Source organism: Haliotis rubra, unplaced genomic scaffold, assembly GCF_003918875.1.
Source record: "Haliotis rubra isolate DU_JTF1 unplaced genomic scaffold, ASM391887v1 Scf62, whole genome shotgun sequence".
NCBI lineage: Eukaryota > Metazoa > Mollusca > Gastropoda > Lepetellida > Haliotidae > Haliotis > Haliotis rubra.
In genome coordinates this window covers 1108388-1132029 of record NW_025767324.1, presented here as the reverse complement: position 1 = coordinate 1132029, position 23642 = coordinate 1108388, and the positions used below count along the sequence as shown (strand labels likewise).

The following is a 23642-nucleotide window of genomic DNA, read 5'->3' as shown; positions in this document are numbered from 1 at the left end:
TTGTGTTGATTGATGCATCTGTATATATGTGAGTGTGGGTGGGGTAGTTTGTATTTATGTAGTTGTTTGTGATATTAGTTATGGTGGTTTGATGGGTGTCTTTAGGTAGTTGTTTGAGGATTGTGTCAAGGGACATGTCTGTGGTGGGTGGGGGTTTGTCGTGAATGTAGCTTGTAATGGGAGGTGTGTGTTGAATGGTGTTTAGCTGTTGTGCATGTAGCAGACTGTATAAGTGAGTAAGGCATGATGCTTTAAATGGGTTTGATTTGAACTTTTTTAAGTGTAGATTTCTTAATGTTTTTATATTTGTTTGTGATTAGTTTAAATATGGGATTGTGTTGGGCCCCAGCCCAGTAAGTGAGTGTGGTTTGGTTTATTCTTTGTGTGATTGAAGAGGTGCCTGTGAGTAGAAGTAATGTGTTAAGAGAGGTACCACTCCTCGCGCCGAGAGCTAATTTGAGGGCTTTAAATTGAATGGAATTAAGTTTTTGAAGATTATGGGAGGAGAGGTTGTGGAGAATCGGGGCGGCGTAGTCCAATCTCGATAATATGAGAGTTTTATATATGTTGATGAGGGTATGTTTGTCGGCACCCCAGTTTGTGCCGCTGATGGCTCGCATTAAGTTTAGATCTTTTTGACATGAATTGACCAAGTTATTAATGTGGGGTGTCCATGTCAGATGGCGGTCGAAAGTTACTCCTAGAAATTTGGCTTCTTTTTTTAATTCAAATTCTTGGTTATTTAGGTGAAGTTTGGGGGTATAATTTTGCATATACTGTGTTTTGAATAATATGCCCACGGTTTTTTTAACGTTGATGTGAAACCCCCAATTTTGGGCCCAGTTTTGAATGGAATTTAGCATTTTTTGAATTTTGAGTGATGCCTGTTTAACTGAGGTGGAGGAGGTCCAAAATGAAATATCGTCTGCAAATTTGGCAGTTGTGATTTCTGGCCATTTATCTGGAAAAATGTCATTATCATGAAGTTGAATAAAGTTGGGGATAATATGCTCCCCTGGGGGGTTCCATTTTCTAGGGGGTATGGGTCCGAGATGGTGTTGTGAGATTTGATTGTTATTTGTCTGTCGTTTAGGAAAGAGTGAATGAAATTTATAATTCGACCGTGAATGGCATGTTTTTGAAGTTTTTGTAGTAGGTCGTTGTGCCAAACCATGTCGAATGCCTTACTGAAATCAATAAAAATGGCCATAGTATATTGTTTCTGAGCTTGTGCTACTTTGATATCTTGTTCTAAATGTAAAATGTGGTCTAAAGTTTGTCGATTTGGAGTAAAGCCGCTCTGGTCCTCCTTAAGTAAGTTGTTGGTTAAAATAAGGTGTTTGAGCCTGTTGTTTACAATTGTTTCTAGGGTTTTACAGAGGTGGGAGGTAAGAGAGATGGGACGGTATGAGTCAGGCTCGCTGTTGGGTTTCCCTGGTTTGAGGATTGGTACCACTCTGGCTGTTTTCCAAGTGTTGGGGATAGTTCCTGTGGTCCAGATATGGTTAAAGAGGGTAAGTGTGAGGTTATGCATGTTGGGGGGTAGTTTATTTAGTATTGTGTATGTAATGGTATCTGGACCTGGGGCTGAGGCTGATTGTTTGTTTTTTAGGGCGGATTTGAGTTCATGTATGTTGATAATTTTATTTATGGGTTGGTCTGTGTGAGGAGGTTGTGGGGTGTAGGGGTGGTAGTTTTTAATAGTGTTTTGGAAGGTGGGTGGGTAGTTGGTGGAGCTGCTTGTAGCCGAGTAGTGGGCAGCAAATGCATTTGCTTTATCTTTGTTTGTGGTTAGGTCTGGAAAGTTGGGTGAAATGGGTTTTTTAGAAATGCCCTTTATGGCTTTAAATTTATTCCACATAGTCCTGGGATTTCGATGAGATTGCCTGAGGGTAGAACAGAATTTCCTCCAATGGGTGATTTTTGCTGCCTTGATAATTTGTTTAGTTTTGTTACGTAGTTGTGTAGCTAAATGTAATTTAGAACGGTCCCTTTTTGATTGATTAAGGGCCTTTTTTCTAGCCTTTCTGGCATTTATAATTTCATGGCTCCACCACGGGACTGTTTTTTGTGCAGGGTTAAACCGAAAAGTGGGAATGCATTTATCTGTGATATTTAGGATAGTGTTTGTAAGATTACTGTTAAATGTGTTTATATCGGGGCTGTAGATGGATGAGGTGTTTACTTGGTTGCATAGTATTGTGATTTTTTCCAATCTGCTTTATTAATGTTGTATCTGGTTTCTGTGGGTGTGGGTGGAGGAGTGGTGGTTGGTGAGGTGGGGATGTGTGAAGTTATAGTGATTTTAATGGGGCAGTGGTCGCTGCCCCAGGTGTCGTTGTGTACCTCCCATATGCAAGCTTGTGTTAGTTTGGGTGTGGTGAAGGTGATGTCTATGGCTGTGGGTGAGTGGAGGTGGGAAAGAGGGTAACGGGTGGGTTGGTTGTCATTAAGTGAAGTGAGATTGTGTTGGCCTAGCCAGTCGGCGAGGCGGGTTCCGTTAATATCTGTGTAGGGTCTTGTGCCCCACAGTGGGTGATGTGCATTGAAGTCTCCGAGTAAAATGGTATTGGGGCTATGAATGTACAGAGTATTGCCAAATCTTGGGGAGTGATTTTGATATTAGGACTTCTGTAGACATTAATAATGGTGATTTCTTTGTTCATCATTCATTATGTTTTTCTGCGCTTGGAGCTGGTCACGTTGAACGCCCCGCACCGATCGCCGTCTCAATCCATAACCACAAAGCTGGCTTCGTCCCCTCTAACCTCCTCCTCTCTACCGACCACAGCCGACTGACTACAAATCAACACATCCTACCGGTCGCTGCACCGTGGCCCCCCAGGGCCAGGAAACACGCAAGTGTTACCTGTGAAACCTTGACTATCATTGACTCATAAATCATCCGAACTGTAGCTCGCTACCATATCAAACCTTTTTCTTTCATCTCATTTGTATATATGCTTTCTCCTGTAAATTTGTTTGTATTTTCATTTTGTATATTGTGTACTCTACCCCAGCCCACACTCCCCCCCCCCATTCCCCCCCCCCCCACCCCCACCCCCCCCACTACACTATGGCCTCCCCACCCCTCCCGGCCTCACTATTCTCCACTCCAACAAAAGAGTTCCCACCCCTTACCTCCCCAATTCAAATGGACCCCATCCCCATAAACTTCGGAATCGACATTGATTCCCTTCTCCCATCCCTACAAACATCAAAACCACCACCCCCAGCGTAACAACCCCCAAGCAACACAACTAAATCCACTAAACGCCCGCACATCTCTCCCTCTGAAAGCTCACAATCAAACAAAAAATAATGCGACAAAGCCACCCCAAGCCCAAGACAATAAGCTCATACTACTAGCCTTTGCCACCAACACACACACTCCGCTCAATCACACATACTCTATCAACAAATTCGCCCTTTGCCTCAAACAGCACAACATACAATACAGATACATAAACAATTGTGGCCGAGGCTTTAAAATCACATTCACTGACAAACAAGCACTAAACAACACACTTAAACACACACTGATTGACGGCAAGCAAATAAACTGGCAATACCCACGCTGGCAAACATCTATACAGGGAGTCATCTACATAGACACAAGGGAAAAAACGGGCGTGTTCTAAACAGGTGCCCCTTCTTCAACAAAAAACGTAAGCATCTGTAGATCAAATGTCGGCATCCTCTCGTTCGATTCCCCACATGGGTACAATGTGTGAAGCCCACTCACAAGTGAAAAATAGGATGTTCCTAACCGTCGACAAAACAAAAAACCCGGAGTGTCGACATCACGTGGTCAACATACCGTGACGGTGTTAATTAATGAAAGGGAATGTTTGCTTAGTGGTTTGCAAATGGCTATGGTGGCTACAGCTATGCTCGTATCATGAGTTAATGAATTAAGTTGATTAAAGAGAATGTCTTTTTAACAATTTGCAAGAGAATTAAGGTTGCAAAAAACAGACTATTATTTTACGTTATGCGAGTGGAAGGATTACCATTTTGGAGTTTAACATGCAACAACAACCGGAAAGAAACAGAGAGCTTACAAATTATTTTGTGATATTGGGAGTAGAAGGATTATCGAAATGCTGTTGTAAACATTTAGCATTTGGGTATATATAATAGATCATGAATATTTTGTTACCACTGTCAAAATGGCAAATGCTATGGTGCGGGTTACATTGATTGACAACATTCATAGAGGTCAGAATCTTTACCACAATGGATTCAAGTACAGAGTCAACAGACGCAGAGCTCAGAAAACATACTGGAGATGTACAGATGCAACCTGTCCATCATATCTGGTTACAGAAAACAACCTGCTGAATATGGTCGGTCAAGGTCACAACCATCCTGCTATTCCGTATCTTACTGAAGTCGATGCGTTCAAGTCAAAGCTCCATCATCGTGCAAAGACTGACAAAGCTACGCCTATCCCCCAGATCTACCATGAAGAAGTCAGCAACTTGAGAAAGAATCCAGCAGCTGCTCCGGACGCCCTTCTCCAACACATTCCTGTCTTTGACTCCATGAGAACCAGCATATATCGACAAAGACATAAGACCGTTCCTAAGCTCCCACAGACCCTTGCAGACATCAATCTAGAGAATGAGTGGACAACGACTGAAGCAGGAGATGACTTTCTTCACCGACGAGATGATGGCAACATTTTGCTCTTCTTCACCAGCAAGAATATGGAGCTTCTCTCTGCAGCAGATGTGATCTTAGCAGAAGGTACATTCTCGTCTTCACCGCGACTGTTTGACCAAATCTACTCGATCCATGCTGAATACCAAGGACACATGCTACCCCTGATCTATGGACTCTTGCCTAACAGAACAGAAGCGACCTACACAAGAGTGTTTGACTATCTGAAACAGACTGAAGCGACTCAGGGACTTCAGCTTTCTCCTGATGTGTTTCAGTTGGACTTTGAAGGTGCAGCTCACAACGCCTCCAGTATTGTATTTCCAAATACTCAGCTTCGTGGCTGCTTCTTTCATTACACCCAGTTCATCTGGCGTCACACACAGAAAGTAGGCTGATGGACTACGTTACTATCACCTGGGTAGAAGGTCCATGGACACTGCCAACTTGGAATCATTTTGAAAATGATGGACACAAAACTAACAATGATTTGGAAGGTTGGCACAACAAAAGCAACAAGTATGCTATAAAGACACATCCGAATGTATTTGAGGTTGTGCGAATGCTACAAAAAGAACAGTCATTTGCTGAAGTAAAAATTCAGCAGATCCAAGGACAGCAGAGAGATCCCGTCCGTAGACGTCGCTACCGAATCATCGACGCTAGGACAGACTTACTGACTCGAATTACACAGACCATGTGTCAGAGTTCCTTCATCTTGGCTGAACATTCAGATTACTTTAGTGCACATATAAAGGAGTTTTGGCAAGAAGAAATACCTGGACTCATCTTTTATATATTTATTACTTATAATACACCTGCAGAAATCACTTATTTATATGAAACACGCACAAATATATTGTGTGAGCTTTATGAAATATATATACAAATATGTTATATTGTGTGACATATGATACATGCATGTTGTTATATTGAATGAATAAATATATTGTCTACTATATATATCACACTCTGTTTTAATTGGTTTCAAGAACACTGGGAGTGAAGTCACTCATGTAGAACATCACCTCCCTTTTCCCGGACTGTCGACAAGTAATTTGGACGGATTATTTCTTGTTGTCGACAGTCCGGGCATAAACCACTCCAAGAACTAGTTGAAGGGCTACGACAAAGCACATATGTGAAAAGCTATGTTTAAAACAATCCATTCATTCATTTTAATCAGACACCATAGAATAAACCTATTTTACGGTCTCCACCTTAATGCACAATGGAAATGGTTGAACACTGTTAACAGATGACTCACTCACGCCTTCACAGAAAAGTATTTCGTATGTTTTACACTATAGCAAGTGAAGGTAGAATTCCGGTCTATTGTTGTCAGGAATCAAAAGTCTGTTGGACAGCCATGGTGGTGTGACCTTCAACTTGTCAGCCGAGGCCTCGATCTCACTTGACCTGCACTACGTGACCCCGGACATGCGCTTCACCTTCTGCTGTTCCGCAATGCAGACTGGGTGGGTCGTCGTTGTAGTAGTAGTAGTAGATCCAGATCCTGAGCAACCCATACTTGTCTTAAGATGCGACTAACAGGATCGGGTGGTCAGGCTCGTCGTATTCCAGTTGTGCAGATCGATGCTCATGTTGTCAATCACCGGATTGTCTGGTTGAGACTTGACCGTCAACACACCGCCGTCATACGTGAGGTATAGATGGTGTGGCGTGAAACTGGTAGTATTCTCAGTGTTCTGAGAAGTAGTAGTAGTAGTAGTAGTAGTAGTAGTAGTAGTAGTAGTAGTAGTAGTAGTAGTAGTAGTAGTATTTGTATCTTCTGATCGTCATCATTATGACCTTCATCAGTGTTAAATAATGTCTCTTACAGCGCCGCCAACCTTCACGTGGATTATAGGTCTAAGGGAAACATCATGGCCGCCAAAGCGAGAACCGAGCCCATGATTCATCTGGTACCAAGAAACCTCTCCTCTAACCTGGAAGGTATAACACGTCGTGTCTGGCTTCCCAACCAACACACGTAGCTGAATTTATCTCTTCTGAATGAAGTGACGCTAAGTATTGCATAGATCCTACATGTATTTCATACAACATTAAAATTCATAACATGGAGAACGTTTATGACATACTACCATTCGGGATTCCTTGTTAAAGAATTGGTACTGGTCGATTACGACGGTCGTAACGGTAAAGTGATCGTAACTCCATTATTTCAACACACACTTACGACGGTCGTAGCGCTAAAACGATCGTAACTCCTATACTTTAACCTACGCTTATGACTGCCGTAGCGCTAAAGTGATCGTAACTCGATTACTATAATAACCCATGCATAATATAGTCGTCGCGCTAAAGTGATCGTAACTCCCATACTTTGACACACACTTACGACGGTGGTAGCGCTAAAGTCATCGTATCTCCCATACTGTAACACACGCTTACGACGGTGGTAGCGCTAAAGTCATCGTATCTCCCATACTGTAACACACGCTTTTGACTAGTTCATATTACATGTCAGTATACTACGACGACGTGGACCGTTGCCCATAATTTCAATCACTGGATTGCCTGGTCCATATTTTCAGGCCGCCGTCGTACATCTTCAGCTGATTTTATAAATGCTATTGTCGTCTAATAGGTCAGTTCTTCACGCTGATGCTGATCGACCCGACAAAGGAGTTGAATACTACCACCCCAAACTCCAACGTTCACTGGCTTGTTGTCAACATCCACGCCGAAAACATCTCATCTGGCGATGTCCTCGTGGAATACATGCCCCCAATGCCACATGCTACAAAGAACATGTTTCTGGCGCTACTGTACAAGCAAGCTAACAGAACCGAACAAGTGAAGAACATCACGGGCTTGTTCGGTTATGATTGCCCTCGAAGCACCAAGTACGAGTAACGAGATTTGGTCTAAATATGGCTGAGTGAGTGAGTGAGTTTAGTTTTACGCCGCTTTTAGCAATGTTCCAGCAATATCGCGGCGGGGGGACACGAGGAATTGGCTTCACACATTGTACCTATGTAGGGAATCGAACTCGGGTCTTCAGCGTGACGAACGAACGCATTAACCACTAGGCTCCCCACCGCCCCTAAATATGGCTGAAATAACGCCGACGTATCTCCCATACTGTAACACACGCTTTCGACTAGTTCATATTACATGTCAGTATACTACGACGACGTGGAACGTTGTCCATAATTTCAACCACTGGATTGCCTGGTCCATATTTTCAGGCCGCCGTCGTACATCTTCAGCTGATTTTATATATGCTATTGTCGTCTAACAGGTCAGTTCTTCACGCTGATGCTGATCGACCCGACAAAGGAGTTGAATACTACCACCCCAAACTCCAACGTTCACTGGCTTGTTGTCAACATCCACGCCGAAAACATCTCATCCGGCCATGTCCTCGTGGAATACATGCCCCCAATGCCACATGCTACAAAGAACATGTTTCTGGCGCTACTGTACAAGCAAGCTAACAGAACCGAACAAGTGAAGAACATCACGGGCTTGTTCGGTTATGATTGCCCTCGAAGCACCAAGTACGAGTAACGAGATTTGGTCTAAATATGGCTGAGTGAGTGAGTGAGCTTAGTTTTACGCCGCTTTTAGCAATGTTCCAGCAATATCGCGGCGGGGTGACACCAGAAATGGGCTTCACACATTGTATCTATGTAGGGAATCGAACTCGGGTCTTCAGCGTGACGAACGAACGCATTAACCACTAGGCTCCCCACCGCCCCTAAATATGGCTGAAATAACGCCGACGTATCTCCAATACTGTAACACACGCTTTCGACTAGTTCATATTACATGTCAATATACTACGACGACGTGGACCGTTGCCCATAATTTCAATCACTGGATTGCCTGGTCCATATTTTCAGGCCGCCGTCGTACATCTTCAGCTGATTTTATAAATGCTATTGTCGTCTAATAGGTCAGTTCTTCACGCTGATGCTGATCGACCCGACAAAGGAGCTGAATACTACCACCCCAAACTCCAACGTTCACTGGCTTGTTGTCAACATCCACGCCGAAAACATCTCATCCGGCCATGTCCTCGTGGAATACATGGCCCCAATGCCCCATGGTACAAAGAACATGTTTCTGGCGCTACTGTACAAGCAAGCTAACAGAACCGAACAAGTGAAGAACATCACGGGCTTGTTCGGTTATGATTGCCCTCGAAGCACCAAGTACGAGTAACGAGATTTGGTCTAAATATGGCTGAGTGAGTGAGTGAGTTTAGTTTTACGCCGCTTTTAGCAATGTTCCAGCAATATCGCGGCGGGGGGACACGAGGAATTGGCTTCACACATTGTACCTATGTAGGGAATCGAACTCGGGTCTTCAGCGTGACGAACGAACGCATTAACCACTAGGCTCCCCACCGCCCCTAAATATGGCTGAAATAACGCCGACGTATCTCCCATACTGTAACACACGCTTTCGACTAGTTCATATTACATGTCAGTATACTACGACGACGTGGAACGTTGCCCATAATTTCAATCACTGGATTGCCTGGTCCATATTTTCAGGCCGCCGTCGTACATCTTCAGCTGATTTTATAAATGCTATTGTCGTCTAACAGGTCAGTTCTTCACGCTGATGCTGATCGACCCGACAAAGGAGTTGAATACTACCACCCCAAACTCCAACGTTCACTGGCTTGTTGTCAACATCCACGCCGAAAACATCTCATCCGGCCATGTCCTCGTGGAATACATGCCCCCAATGCCACATGCTACAAAGAACATGTTTCTGGCGCTACTGTACAAGCAAGCTAACAGAACCGAACAAGTGAAGAACATCACGGGCTTGTTCGGTTATGATTGCCCTCGAAGCACCAAGTACGAGTAACGAGATTTGGTCTAAATATGGCTGAGTGAGTGAGTGAGCTTAGTTTTACGCCGCTTTTAGCAATGTTCCAGCAATATCGCGGCGGGGTGACACCAGAAATGGGCTTCACACATTGTATCTATGTAGGGAATCGAACTCGGGTCTTCAGCGTGACGAGCGAACGCATTAACCACTAGGCTCCCCACCGCCCCTAAATATGGCTGAAATAACGCCGACGTATCTCCAATACTGTAACACACGCTTACGACTAGTTCATATTACATGTCAATATACTACGACGACGTGGACCGTTGCCCATAATTTCAATCACTGGATTGCCTGGTCCATATTTTCAGGCCGCCGTCGTACATCTTCAGCTGATTTTATATATGCTATTGTCGTCTAACAGGTCAGTTCTTCACGCTGATGCTGATCGACCCGACAAAGGAGTTGAATACTACCACCCCAAACTCCAACGTTCACTGGCTTGTTGTCAACATCCACGCCGAAAACATCTCATCCGGCCATGTCCTCGTGGAATACATGCCCCCAATGCCACATGCTACAAAGAACATGTTTCTGGCGCTACTGTACAAGCAAGCTAACAGAACCGAACAAGTGAAGAACATCACGGGCTTGTTCGGTTATGATTGCCCTCGAAGCACCAAGTACGAGTAACGAGATTTGGTCTAAATATGGCTGAGTGAGTGAGTGAGCTTAGTTTTACGCCGCTTTTAGCAATGTTCCAGCAATATCGCGGAGGGGTGACACGAGAAATGGGCTTCACACATTGTATCTATGTAGGGAATCGAACTCGGGTCTTCTGCGTGACGAGCGAACGCATTAACCACTAGGCTCCCCACCGCCCCTAAATATGGCTGAAATAACGCCGACATATCTCCCATACGGTAGCACACGCTTTCGACTAGTTCTTATTACATGTCAATATACTACGACGACGTGGACCGTTGCCCATAATTTCAATCACTGGATTGCCTGGTCCATATTTTCAGGCCGCCGTCGTACATCTTCAGCTGATTTTATATATGCTATTGTCGTCTAACAGGTCAGTTCTTCACGCTGATGCTGATCGACCCGACAAAGGAGTTGAATACTACCACCCCAAACTCCAACGTTCACTGGCTTGTTGTCAACATCCACGCCGAAAACATCTCATCCGGCCATGTCCTCGTGGAATACATGCCCCCAATGCCACATGCTACAAAGAACATGTTTCTGGCGCTACTGTACAAGCAAGCTAACAGAACCGAACAAGTGAAGAACATCACGGGCTTGTTCGGTTATGATTGCCCTCGAAGCACCAAGTACGAGTAACGAGATTTGGTCAAATATGGCTGAGTGAGTGAGTGAGCTTAGTTTTACGCCGCTTTTAGCAATGTTCCAGCAATATCGCGGAGGGTGACACCAGAAATGGGCTTCACACATTGTATCTATGTAGGGAATCGAACTCGGGTCTTCAGCGTGACGAACGAACGCATTAACCACTAGGCTCCCCACCGCCCCTAAATATGGCTGAAATAACGCCGACGTATCTCCAATACTGTAACACACGCTTACGACTAGTTCATATTACATGTCAATATACTACGACGACGTGGACCGTTGCCCATAATTTCAATCACTGGATTGCCTGGTCCATATTTTCAGGCCGCCGTCGTACATCTTCAGCTGATTTTATATATGCTATTGTCGTCTAACAGGTCAGTTCTTCACGCTGATGCTGATCGACCCGACAAAGGAGTTGAATACTACCACCCCAAACTCCAACGTTCACTGGCTTGTTGTCAACATCCACGCCGAAAACATCTCATCCGGCCATGTCCTCGTGGAATACATGCCCCCAATGCCACATGCTACAAAGAACATGTTTCTGGCGCTACTGTACAAGCAAGCTAACAGAACCGAACAAGTGAAGAACATCACGGGCTTGTTCGGTTATGATTGCCCTCGAAGCACCAAGTACGAGTAACGAGATTTGGTCTAAATATGGCTGAGTGAGTGAGTGAGTTTAGTTTTACGCCGCTTTTAGCAATGTTCCAGCAATATCGCGGCGGGGTGACACCAGAAATGGGCTTCACACATTGTATCTATGTAGGGAATCGAACTCGGGTCTTCAGCGTGACGAGCGAACGCATTAACCACTAGGCTCCCCACCGCCCCTAAATATGGCTGAAATAACGCCGACGTATCTCCAATACTGTAACACACGCTTACGACTAGTTCATATTACATGTCAATATACTACGACGACGTGGACCGTTGCCCATAATTTCAATCACTGGATTGCCTGGTCCATATTTTCAGGCCGCCGTCGTACATCTTCAGCTGATTTTATATATGCTATTGTCGTCTAACAGGTCAAATCTTCACGCTGATGCTGATCGACCCGACAAAGGAGTTGAATACTACCACCCCAAACTCCAACGTTCACTGGCTTGTTGTCAACATCCACGCCAAAAACATCTCATCTGGCGATGTTCTCGTGGAATACATGCCCCCAATGCCACATGCTACAAAGAACATGTTTCTGGCGCTACTGTACAAGCAAGCTAACAGAACCGAACAAGTGAAGAACATCACGGGCTTGTTCGGTTATGATTGCCTTCGAAGCACCAAGTACGAGTAACGAGATTTGGTCAAATATGGCTGAGTGAGTGAGTGAGCTTAGTTTTACGCCGCTTTTAGCAATGTTCCAGCAATATCGCGGAGGGGTGACACCAGAAATGGGCTTCACACATTGTATCTATGTAGGGAATCGAACTCGGGTCTTCAGCGTGACGAGCGAACGTATTAACCACTAGGCTCCCCACCGCCCCTAAATATGACTGAAATAACGCCGACGTATCTCCCATACGGTAACACACGCTTACGACTAGTTCATATTACATGTCAATATACTACGATGACGTGGACCGTTGCTCATAATTTCAATCACTGGATTGCCTGGTCCATATTTTCAGGCCGCCGTCGTACATCTTCAGCTGATTTTATATATGCTATTGTCGTCTAACAGGTCAGTTCTTCACGCTGATGCTGATCGACCCGACAAAGGAGTTGAATACTACCACCCCAAACTCCAACGTTCACTGGCTTGTTGTCAACATCCACGCCGAAAACATCTCATCCGGCCATGTCCTCGTGGAATACATGCCCCCAATGCCACATGCTACAAAGAACATGTTTCTGGCGCTACTGTACAAGCAAGCTAACAGAACCGAACAAGTGAAGAACATCACGGGCTTGTTCGGTTATGATTGCCCTCGAAGCACCAAGTACGAGTAACGAGATTTGGTCAAATATGGCTGAGTGAGTGAGTGAGCTTAGTTTTACGCCGCTTTTAGCAATGTTCCAGCAATATCGCGGAGGGGTGACACGAGAAATGGGCTTCACACATTGTATCTATGTAGGGAATCGAACTCGGGTCTTCAGCGTGACGAGCGAACGCATTAACCACTAGGCTCCCCACCGCCCTAAATATGGCTGAAATAACGCCGACATATCTCCCATACGGTAACACACGCTTTCGACTAGTTCTTATTACATGTCAATATACTACGACGACGTGGACCGTTGCCCATAATTTCAATCACTGGATTGCCTGGTCCATATTTTCAGGCCGCCGTCGTACATCTTCAGCTGATTTTATATATGCTATTGTCGTCTAACAGGTCAGTTCTTCACGCTGATGCTGATCGACCCGACAAAGGAGTTGAATACTACCACCCCAAACTCCAACGTTCACTGGCTTGTTGTCAACATCCACGCCGAAAACATCTCATCTGGCCATGTCCTCGTGGAATACATGCCCCAATGCCACATGCTACAAAGAACATGTTTCTGGCGCTACTGTACAAACAAGCTAACAGAACCGAACAAGTGAAGAACATCACGGGCTTGTTCGGTTATGATTGCCCTCGAAGCACCAAGTACGAGTAACGAGATTTGGTCTAAATATGGCTGAGTGAGTGAGTGAGCTTAGTTTTACGCCGCTTTTAGCAATGTTCCAGCAATATCGCGGAGGGGTGACACCAGAAATGGGCTTCACACATTGTATCTATGTAGGGAATCGAACTCGGGTCTTCAGCGTGACGAGCGAACGTATTAACCACTAGGCTCCCCACCGCCCCTAAATATGACTGAAATAACGCCGACGTATCTCCCATACGGTAACACACGCTTACGACTAGTTCATATTACATGTCAATATACTACGATGACGTGGACCGTTGCTCATAATTTCAATCACTGGATTGCCTGGTCCATATTTTCAGGCCGCCGTCGTACATCTTCAGCTGATTTTATATATGCTATTGTCGTCTAACAGGTCAGTTCTTCACGCTGATGCTGATCGACCCGACAAAGGAGTTGAATACTACCACCCCAAACTCCAACGTTCACTGGCTTGTTGTCAACATCCACGCCGAAAACATCTCATCCGGCCATGTCCTCGTGGAATACATGCCCCCAATGCCACATGCTACAAAGAACATGTTTCTGGCGCTACTGTACAAGCAAGCTAACAGAACCGAACAAGTGAAGAACATCACGGGCTTGTTCGGTTATGATTGCCCTCGAAGCACCAAGTACGAGTAACGAGATTTGGTCAAATATGGCTGAGTGAGTGAGTGAGCTTAGTTTTACGCCGCTTTTAGCAATGTTCCAGCAATATCGCGGAGGGGTGACACGAGAAATGGGCTTCACACATTGTATCTATGTAGGGAATCGAACTCGGGTCTTCAGCGTGACGAGCGAACGCATTAACCACTAGGCTCCCCACCGCCCCTAAATATGGCTGAAATAACGCCGACATATCTCCCATACGGTAACACACGCTTTCGACTAGTTCTTATTACATGTCAATATACTACGACGACGTGGACCGTTGCCCATAATTTCAATCACTGGATTGCCTGGTCCATATTTTCAGGCCGCCGTCGTACATCTTCAGCTGATTTTATATATGCTATTGTCGTCTAACAGGTCAGTTCTTCACGCTGATGCTGATCGACCCGACAAAGGAGTTGAATACTACCACCCCAAACTCCAACGTTCACTGGCTTGTTGTCAACATCCACGCCGAAAACATCTCATCCGGCCATGTCCTCGTGGAATACATGCCCCCAATGCCACATGCTACAAAGAACATGTTTCTGGCGCTACTGTACAAGCAAGCTAACAGAACCGAACAAGTGAAGAACATCACGGGCTTGTTCGGTTATGATTGCCCTCGAAGCACCAAGTACGAGTAACGAGATTTGGTCTAAATATGGCTGAGTGAGTGAGTGAGCTTAGTTTTACGCCGCTTTTAGCAATGTTCCAGCAATATCGCGGAGGGGTGACACCAGAAATGGGCTTCACACATTGTATCTATGTAGGGAATCGAACTCGGGTCTTCAGCGTGACGAGCGAACGCATTAACCACTAGGCTCCCCACCGCCCCTAAATATGGCTGAAATAACGCCGACGTATCTCCCATACTGTAACACACGCTTACGACTAGTTCATATTACATGTCAATATACTACGACGACGTGGACCGTTGCCCATAATTTCAATCACTGGATTGCCTGGTCCATATTTTCAGGCCGCCGTCGTACATCTTCAGCTGATTTTATATATGCTATTGTCGTCTAACAGGTCAGTTCTTCACGCTGATGCTGATCGACCCGACAAAGGAGTTGAATACTACCACCCCAAACTCCAACGTTCACTGGCTTGTTGTCAACATCCACGCCGAAAACATCTCATCCGGCCATGTCCTCGTGGAATACATGCCCCCAATGCCACATGCTACAAAGAACATGTTTCTGGCGCTACTGTACAAGCAAGCTAACAGAACCGAACAAGTGAAGAACATCACGGGCTTGTTCGGTTATGATTGCCCTCGAAGCACCAAGTACGAGTAACGAGATTTGGTCTAAATATGGCTGAGTGAGTGAGTGAGCTTAGTTTTACGCCGCTTTTAGCAATGTTCCAGCAATATCGCGGAGGGGTGACACGAGAAATGGGCTTCACACATTGTATCTATGTAGGGAATCGAACTCGGGTCTTCAGCGTGACGAGCGAACGCATTAACCACTAGGCTCCCCACCGCCCCTAAATATGGCTGAAATAACGCCGACATATCTCCCATACGGTAACACACGCTTTCGACTAGTTCTTATTACATGTCAATATACTACGACGACGTGGACCGTTGCCCATAATTTCAATCACTGGATTGCCTGGTCCATATTTTCAGGCCGCCGTCGTACATCTTCAGCTGATTTTATATATGCTATTGTCGTCTAACAGGTCAGTTCTTCACGCTGATGCTGATCGACCCGACAAAGGAGTTGAATACTACCACCCCAAACTCCAACGTTCACTGGCTTGTTGTCAACATCCACGCCGAAAACATCTCATCCGGCCATGTCCTCGTGGAATACATGCCCCAATGCCACATGCTACAAAGAACATGTTTCTGGCGCTACTGTACAAGCAAGCTAACAGAACCGAACAAGTGAAGAACATCACGGGCTTGTTCGGTTATGATTGCCCTCGAAGCACCAAGTACGAGTAACGAGATTTGGTCTAAATATGGCTGAGTGAGTGAGTGAGCTTAGTTTTACGCCGCTTTTAGCAATGTTCCAGCAATATCGCGGAGGGGTGACACCAGAAATGGGCTTCACACATTGTATCTATGTAGGGAATCGAACTCGGGTCTTCAGCGTGACGAGCGAACGCATTAACCACTAGGCTCCCCACCGCCCCTAAATATGGCTGAAATAACGCCGACATATCTCCCATACTGTAACACACGCTACGACTAGTTCATATTACATGTCAATATACTACGATGACGTGGACCGTTGCTCATAATTTCAATCACTGGATTGCCTGGTCCATATTTTCAGGCCGCCGTCGTACATCTTCAGCTGATTTTATATATGCTATTGTCGTCTAACAGGTCAGTTCTTCACGCTGATGCTGATCGACCCGACAAAGGAGTTGAATACTACCACCCCAAACTCCAACGTTCACTGGCTTGTTGTCAACATCCACGCCGAAAACATCTCATCCGGCCATGTCCTCGTGGAATACATGCCCCAATGCCACATGCTACAAAGAACATGTTTCTGGCGCTACTGTACAAGCAAGCTAACAGAACCGAACAAGTGAAGAACATCACGGGCTTGTTCGGTTATGATTGCCCTCGAAGCACCAAGTACGAGTAACGAGATTTGGTCAAATATGGCTGAGTGAGTGAGTGAGCTTAGTTTTACGCCGCTTTTAGCAATGTTCCAGCAATATCGCGGAGGGTGACACCAGAAATGGGCTTCACACATTGTATCTATGTAGGGAATCGAACTCGGGTCTTCAGCGTGACGAGCGAACGCATTAACCACTAGGCTCCCCACCGCCCTAAATATGGCTGAAATAACGCCGACATATCTCCCATACGGTAACACACGCTTTCGACTAGTTCTTATTACATGTCAATATACTACGACGACGTGGACCGTTGCCCATAATTTCAATCACTGGATTGCCTGGTCCATATTTTCAGGCCGCCGTCGTACATCTTCAGCTGATTTTATATATGCTATTGTCGTCTAACAGGTCAGTTCTTCACGCTGATGCTGATCGACCCGACAAAGGAGTTGAATACTACCACCCCAAACTCCAACGTTCACTGGCTTGTTGTCAACATCCACGCCGAAAACATCTCATCCGGCCATGTCCTCGTGGAATACATGCCCCCAATGCCACATGCTACAAAGAACATGTTTCTGGCGCTACTGTACAAGCAAGCTAACAGAACCGAACAAGTGAAGAACATCACGGGCTTGTTCGGTTATGATTGCCCTCGAAGCACCAAGTACGAGTAACGAGATTTGGTCAAATATGGCTGAGTGAGTGAGTGAGCTTAGTTTTACGCCGCTTTTAGCAATGTTCCAGCAATATCGCGGAGGGGTGACACGAGAAATGGGCTTCACACATTGTATCTATGTAGGGAATCGAACTCGGGTCTTCAGCGTGACGAGCGAACGCATTAACCACTAGGCTCCCCACCGCCCCTAAATATGGCTGAAATAACGCCGACGTATCTCCCATACTGTAACACACGCTTACGACTAGTTCTTATTACATGTCAATATACTACGACGACGTGGACCGTTGCCCATAATTTCAATCACTGGATTGCCTGGTCCATATTTTCAGGCCGCCGTCGTACATCTTCAGCTGATTTTATATATGCTATTGTCGTCTAACAGGTCAAATCTTCACGCTGATGCTGATCGACCCGACAAAGGAGTTGAATACTACCACCCCAAACTCCAACGTTCACTGGCTTGTTGTCAACATCCACGCCGAAAACATCTCATCTGGCGATGTCCTCGTGGAATACATGCCCCCAATGCCACATGCTACAAAGAACATGTTTCTGGCGCTACTGTACAAGCAAGCTAACAGAACCGAACAAGTGAAGAACATCACGGGCTTGTTCGGTTATGATTGCCCTCGAAGCACCAAGTACGAGTAACGAGATTTGGTCTAAATATGGCTGAGTGAGTGAGTGAGCTTAGTTTTACGCCGCTTTTAGCAATGTTCCAGCAATATCGCGGAGGGGTGACACCAGAAATGGGCTTCACACATTGTATCTATGTAGGGAATCGAACTCGGGTCTTCAGCGTGACGAGTGAACGCATTAACCACTAGGCTCCCCACCGCCCCTAAATATGGCTGAAATAACGCCGACGTATCTCCCATACGGTAACACACGCTCACGACTAGTTCTTATTACATGTCAATATACTACGATGACGTGGACCGTTGCTCATAATTTCAATCACTGGATTGCCTGGTCCATATTTTCAGGCCGCCGTCGTACATCTTCAGCTGATTTTATATATGCTATTGTCGTCTAACAGGTCAGTTCTTCACGCTGATGCTGATCGACCCGACAAAGGAGTTGAATACTACCACCCCAAACTCCAACGTTCACTGGCTTGTTGTCAACATCCACGCCGAAAACATCTCATCCGGCCATGTCCTCGTGGAATACATGCCCCAATGCCACATGCTACAAAGAACATGTTTCTGGCGCTACTGTACAAGCAAGCTAACAGAACCGAACAAGTGAAGAACATCACGGGCTTGTTCGGTTATGATTGCCCTCGAAGCACCAAGTACGAGTAACGAGATTTGGTCTAAATATGGCTGAGTGAGTGAGTGAGCTTAGTTTTACGCCGCTTTTAGCAATGTTCCAGCAATATCGCGGAGGGGTGACACCAGAAATGGGCTTCACACATTGTATCTATGTAGGGAATCGAACTCGGGTCTTCAGCGTGACGAGCGAACGCATTAACCACTAGGCTCCCCACCGCCCTAAATATGGCTGAAATAACGCCGACATATCTCCCATACGGTAACACACGCCTTACGACTAGTTCATATTACATGTCAATATACTACGACGACGTGGACCGTTGCCCATAATTTCAATCACTGGATTGCCTGGTCCATATTTTCAGGCCGCCGTCGTACATCTTCAGCTGATTTTATATATGCTATTGTCGTCTAACAGGTCAGTTCTTCACGCTGATGCTGATCGACCCGACAAAGGAGTTGAATACTACCACCCCAAACTCCAACGTTCACTGGCTTGTTGTCAACATCCACGCCGAAAACATCTCATCCGGCCATGTCCTCGTGGAATACATGCCCCCAATGCCACATGCTACAAAGAACATGTTTCTGGCGCTACTGTACAAGCAAGCTAACAGAACCGAACAAGTGAAGAACATCACGGGCTTGTTCGGTTATGATTGCCCTCGAAGCACCAAGTACGAGTAACGAGATTTGGTCTAAATATGGCTGAGTGAGTGAGTGAGCTTAGTTTTACGCCGCTTTTAGCAATGTTCCAGCAATATCGCGGAGGGGTGACACGAGAAATGGGCTTCACACATTGTATCTATGTAGGGAATCGAACTCGGGTCTTCAGCGTGACGAGCGAACGCATTAACCACTAGGCTCCCCACCGCCCTAAATATGGCTGAAATAACGCCGACATATCTCCCATACGGTAACACACGCTTCGACTAGTTCTTATTACATGTCAATATACTACGACGACGTGGACCGTTGCCCATAATTTCAATCACTGGATTGCCTGGTCCATATTTTCAGGCCGCCGTCGTACATCTTCAGCTGATTTTATATATGCTATTGTCGTCTAACAGGTCAGTTCTTCACGCTGATGCTGATCGACCCGACAAAGGAGTTGAATACTACCACCCCAAACTCCAACGTTCACTGGCTTGTTGTCAACATCCACGCCGAAAACATCTCATCCGGCCATGTCCTCGTGGAATACATGCCCCCAATGCCACATGCTACAAAGAACATGTTTCTGGCGCTACTGTACAAGCAAGCTAACAGAACCGAACAAGTGAAGAACATCACGGGCTTGTTCGGTTATGATTGCCCTCGAAGCACCAAGTACGAGTAACGAGATTTGGTCTAAATATGGCTGAGTGAGTGAGTGAGTTTAGTTTTACGCCGCTTTTAGCAATGTTCCAGCAATATCGCGGCGGGGGGACACCAGAAATGGGCTTCACACATTGTATCTATGTAGGGAATCGAACTCGGGTCTTCAGCGTGACGAGCGAACGCATTAACCACTAGGCTCCCCACCGCCCCTAAATATGGCTGAAATAACGCCGACATATCTCCCATACGGTAACACACGCTTTCGACTAGTTCTTATTACATGTCAATATACTACGACGACGTGGACCGTTGCTCATAATTTCAATCACTGGATTGCCTGGTCCATATTTTCAGGCCGCCGTCGTACATCTTCAGCTGATTTTATATATGCTATTGTCGTCTAACAGGTCAGTTCTTCACGCTGATGCTGATCGACCCGACAAAGGAGTTGAATACTACCACCCCAAACTCCAACGTTCACTGGCTTGTTGTCAACATCCACGCCGAAAACATCTCATCCGGCCATGTCCTCGTGGAATACATGCCCCCAATGCCACATGCTACAAAGAACATGTTTCTGGCGCTACTGTACAAGCAAGCTAACAGAACCGAACAAGTGAAGAACATCACGGGCTTGTTCGGTTATGATTGCCCTCGAAGCACCAAGTACGAGTAACGAGATTTGGTCAAATATGGCTGAGTGAGTGAGTGAGCTTAGTTTTACGCCGCTTTTAGCAATGTTCCAGCAATATCGCGGAGGGGTGAAACCAGAAATGAGCTTCACACATTGTATCTATGTGGGGAATCGAACTCGGGTCTTCAGCGTGACGAGCGAACGCATTAACCACTAGGCTCCCCACCGCCCCTTAATATGGCTGAAATAACGCCGACGTATCTCCCATACTGTAACACACGCTTACGACTAGTTCATATTACATGTCAATATACTACGACGACGTGGACTGTTGCCCATAATTTCAATCACTGGATTGCCTGGTCCATATTTTCAGGCCACCGTCGTACATCTTCAGCTGATTTTATATATGCTATTGTCGTCTAACAGGTCAGTTCTTCACGCTGATGCTGATCGACCCGACAAAGGAGTTGAATACTACCACCCCAAACTCCAACGTTCACTGGCTTGTTGTCAACATCCACGTCGAAAACATCTCATCCGGCCATGTCCTCGTGGAATACATGCCCCCAATGCCACATGCTACAAAGAACATGTTTCTGGCGCTACTGTACAAGCAAGCTAACAGAACCGAACAAGTGAAGAACATCACGGGCTTGTTCGGTTATTATTGCCCTCGAAACACCAAGTACGAGTAACGAGATTTGGTCTAAATATGTCTGAGTGAGTGAGTGAGTGAGTTTAGTTTTACGCCGCTTTTAGCAATGTTCCAGCAATATCGCGGCGGGGGACACGAGAAATGGGCTTCACACATTGTATCTATGTAGGGAATCGAACTCGGGTCTTCAGCGTGACGAGCGAACGCATTAACTACTAGGCTCCCCACCGCCCTAAATATGGCTGAAATAACGCCGACGTAAATCTATTTTGTTTTATGGTTGAGATGTGTTTGGGTGTGGGTTTTTTATTTTAAGAAAAATGGGTTAAACAATTCATATAATTCGAGATGAAATATTTTCATTGAGAACTTTGCCTTCAATTTTATATTTAGGTGGGAACTGTATCAGATAACCTATGAATGAGGGAGTGAGTTTATTTTTACTCTGCTTTTCAGCAATATTCCAACAAAATAACGGCGGGTGACACCAGTAATTGGCTTCACACATTATGTACATGTGGCGAATCGAACCCGAGCCTTTGGCGTGACGGGAGAACGTTTTAACCACTAGGCTACCCCGTCGCCCAGATAACTACAAGAAAATGCGAAACATGAACACGAAATCAGGAAATGACGTCATTATAAAATATTTTCCTCTGAATATTTAATCAACATGTTTGAAACAATACGAACAATATTTGATCCAATCCATTCCCCGTTTTACAGCTTGAACCATGTTTTCACTTTTGATTACCTCCCTTTACATGCTGAACACGATAACGACCGTGTTTCAACAGTAAGTAATGTCAGTAACCTGTTTAAGTATTAAGGTAAGGTCTTAACAAATGCGGGGTGGTGGGGTAGCCTAGTTGTTGAAGCGTTCTCTCGTCATGCCGAAGACCCGAGTTGTATTCCCCACATGGGTAAAATGTGTGAAACCCATTTGGGGTGTCCCCCACCGCGATATTGCTGGAACATTGCTAAAAGCGGCGTAAAACCATACTCTTAACAAATGTTATGCATTTCAGGATTTAAATGCCAACAGTTCATATAAGGAATTTTACGATAACGTAGACCATATATGACACGTTGTAAACAATTGTTTAAGGAAACAGAGATGCCCGTACCTTCTACAGTCGAACCTGCGTTTATTTAGATGTTGTTCGGATGAACGTATTTTCGGATACCTGAATCACCTGAATCAGGTGGTCAGAGTTACCTCCCCTAACCAAATTATACATAAGGGAAAACAAATTCAAAATTACAAAGTTCAAACCTTTAATGAGTTAGATATTCAATTACCCCCCACTGAGCTGGCACAATAAAACCAGCTTAAGTCTGGGCTTCCCCAAGGCCCATGTGTGTTAGTTATTCACCTATCATAAGATTACTTGTTGTGATTAAGTACATCTTGGGAACAAGATAAGATACATATTGTGTAATATGGACTCTTTATCAACAAATCGGATGAACTGTTATTCCAGGAATAATCAGCAAGTCAATTGTGACGTGAGTCACTATCCGGTTTCTGAATCTTGTGCGCCTCTGCATCAGGCTTGGTGGTCAGATAAATGACCCGTGGAGCCCAGATGTACTGTACGCAGAGCTCCAACACAGCGCCACAAGGACAAAAACAGACATGCGTCATACCTTATCCCCGGTCCAGACAGTCAAAAACTGCACTGTGACAGATCCTCAGCATGTCCATATATCACTTAAAAAAAAATAACGCTCATGGAAGCATTTGAAAACAAAACAATCCCCACCATCAAAGCCAGTCCTGTCACGACACATGACAGAACTCCACAAGGTCACGTGGGCCTGGCGTGGTACTACGGCCGGTTTGTGTATCTGTGAAGGACACGTGAAGTACTTACGATACATTTATAATGTGTCCAGGCACTTCACAGCTTTGTGGTCACGGACTCAAGGCACTCGGATTAGTATTGATACAAGGCGTCTTGTCAGTTGTTAATGTTAAAGAGAGACTAGGCTCGGGCCCTTTGGAAGACACATCAAGCGAGAACCAGTCATATATCCAACAAATTCATAAACCAACTCAAACGTTGGACTAACTGCCATTCAATTCAAAATTTTGACACATGTCTACAATTGCTATCATCAGTCAGCTCCTCCACTTTTCAATGATCTCATTCACAAATATGTACCACTTCGATCTTCCGACCATCATCTACTTGAAGTACCAAAGTGCAATCTGAAAAAGTTTGGATGTAGATCCTTTGCCTACTTGGCAGCCACTTTATGGAACCCGTTACCTCTTCAAATAAAGGAGGCAGAATCTTTTGACATTTTTAAGTGCGACCACAACACCCATTTCTTCAGGTCTTTCTATAATTT

The 23642-nt window shown here is 45.2% G+C and overlaps 2 protein-coding genes and 2 long non-coding RNA genes across 4 annotated transcripts; 2 read left to right on the top strand and 2 right to left on the bottom strand.

The window, feature by feature from the left end:
- Positions 1–4146: 4146 nt before the first annotated feature.
- LOC124256208 lies at positions 4147–5513 on the bottom strand. The gene is made up of 3 exons (XR_006892855.1): positions 5482–5513; positions 4971–4972; positions 4147–4306 (listed from the first exon to the last, which is right to left on the bottom strand). It is a non-coding gene; the product is annotated as an uncharacterized LOC124256208 (long non-coding RNA).
- A 494-nt stretch (positions 5514–6007) lies between these two features.
- LOC124256166 (putative odorant-binding protein A5) lies at positions 6008–7578 on the top strand. The gene is made up of 3 exons (XM_046690124.1): positions 6008–6143; positions 6509–6621; positions 7277–7578. Exons 1-3 carry the CDS (start codon positions 6106–6108, stop codon positions 7543–7545), a joined length of 420 nt encoding a protein of 139 aa, XP_046546080.1. The 5' UTR covers positions 6008–6105; the 3' UTR covers positions 7546–7578.
- Positions 7579–16701: 9123 nt separating this feature from the next.
- LOC124256147 lies at positions 16702–18043 on the top strand. The gene is made up of 3 exons (XM_046690103.1): positions 16702–16723; positions 17119–17352; positions 17775–18043. The coding sequence occupies exons 1-3, from the start codon at positions 16702–16704 to the stop codon at positions 18041–18043; spliced, it is 525 nt and encodes a 174-aa protein (XP_046546059.1).
- Positions 18044–22548: 4505 nt separating this feature from the next.
- On the bottom strand, positions 22549–23574 carry LOC124256155. The gene is made up of 2 exons (XR_006892837.1): positions 23533–23574; positions 22549–23416 (listed from the first exon to the last, which is right to left on the bottom strand). It is a non-coding gene; the product is annotated as an uncharacterized LOC124256155 (long non-coding RNA).
- Positions 23575–23642: the final 68 nt, after the last annotated feature.

Bases quoted from the DNA above. Each gene is read 5' to 3' on its own strand.
- LOC124256166 (XM_046690124.1), top strand. From the start codon at position 6,106: ATGCGCTTCACCTTCTGCTGTTCCGCAATGCAGACTGG. The intron at 6,144-6,508 runs GTGGGTCGTCGT...TGTCTCTTACAG, and splicing joins TGTTCCGCAATGCAGACTGG to CGCCGCCAACCTTCACGTGG. The intron at 6,622-7,276 runs GTATAACACGTC...GTCGTCTAATAG, and splicing joins CCTCTCCTCTAACCTGGAAG to GTCAGTTCTTCACGCTGATG.
- LOC124256147 (XM_046690103.1), top strand. From the start codon at position 16,702: ATGATTGCCCTCGAAGCACCAA. The intron at 16,724-17,118 runs GTACGAGTAACG...GTCGTCTAACAG, and splicing joins GATTGCCCTCGAAGCACCAA to GTCAGTTCTTCACGCTGATG. The intron at 17,353-17,774 runs GTTATGATTGCC...GTCGTCTAACAG, and splicing joins GAACATCACGGGCTTGTTCG to GTCAAATCTTCACGCTGATG.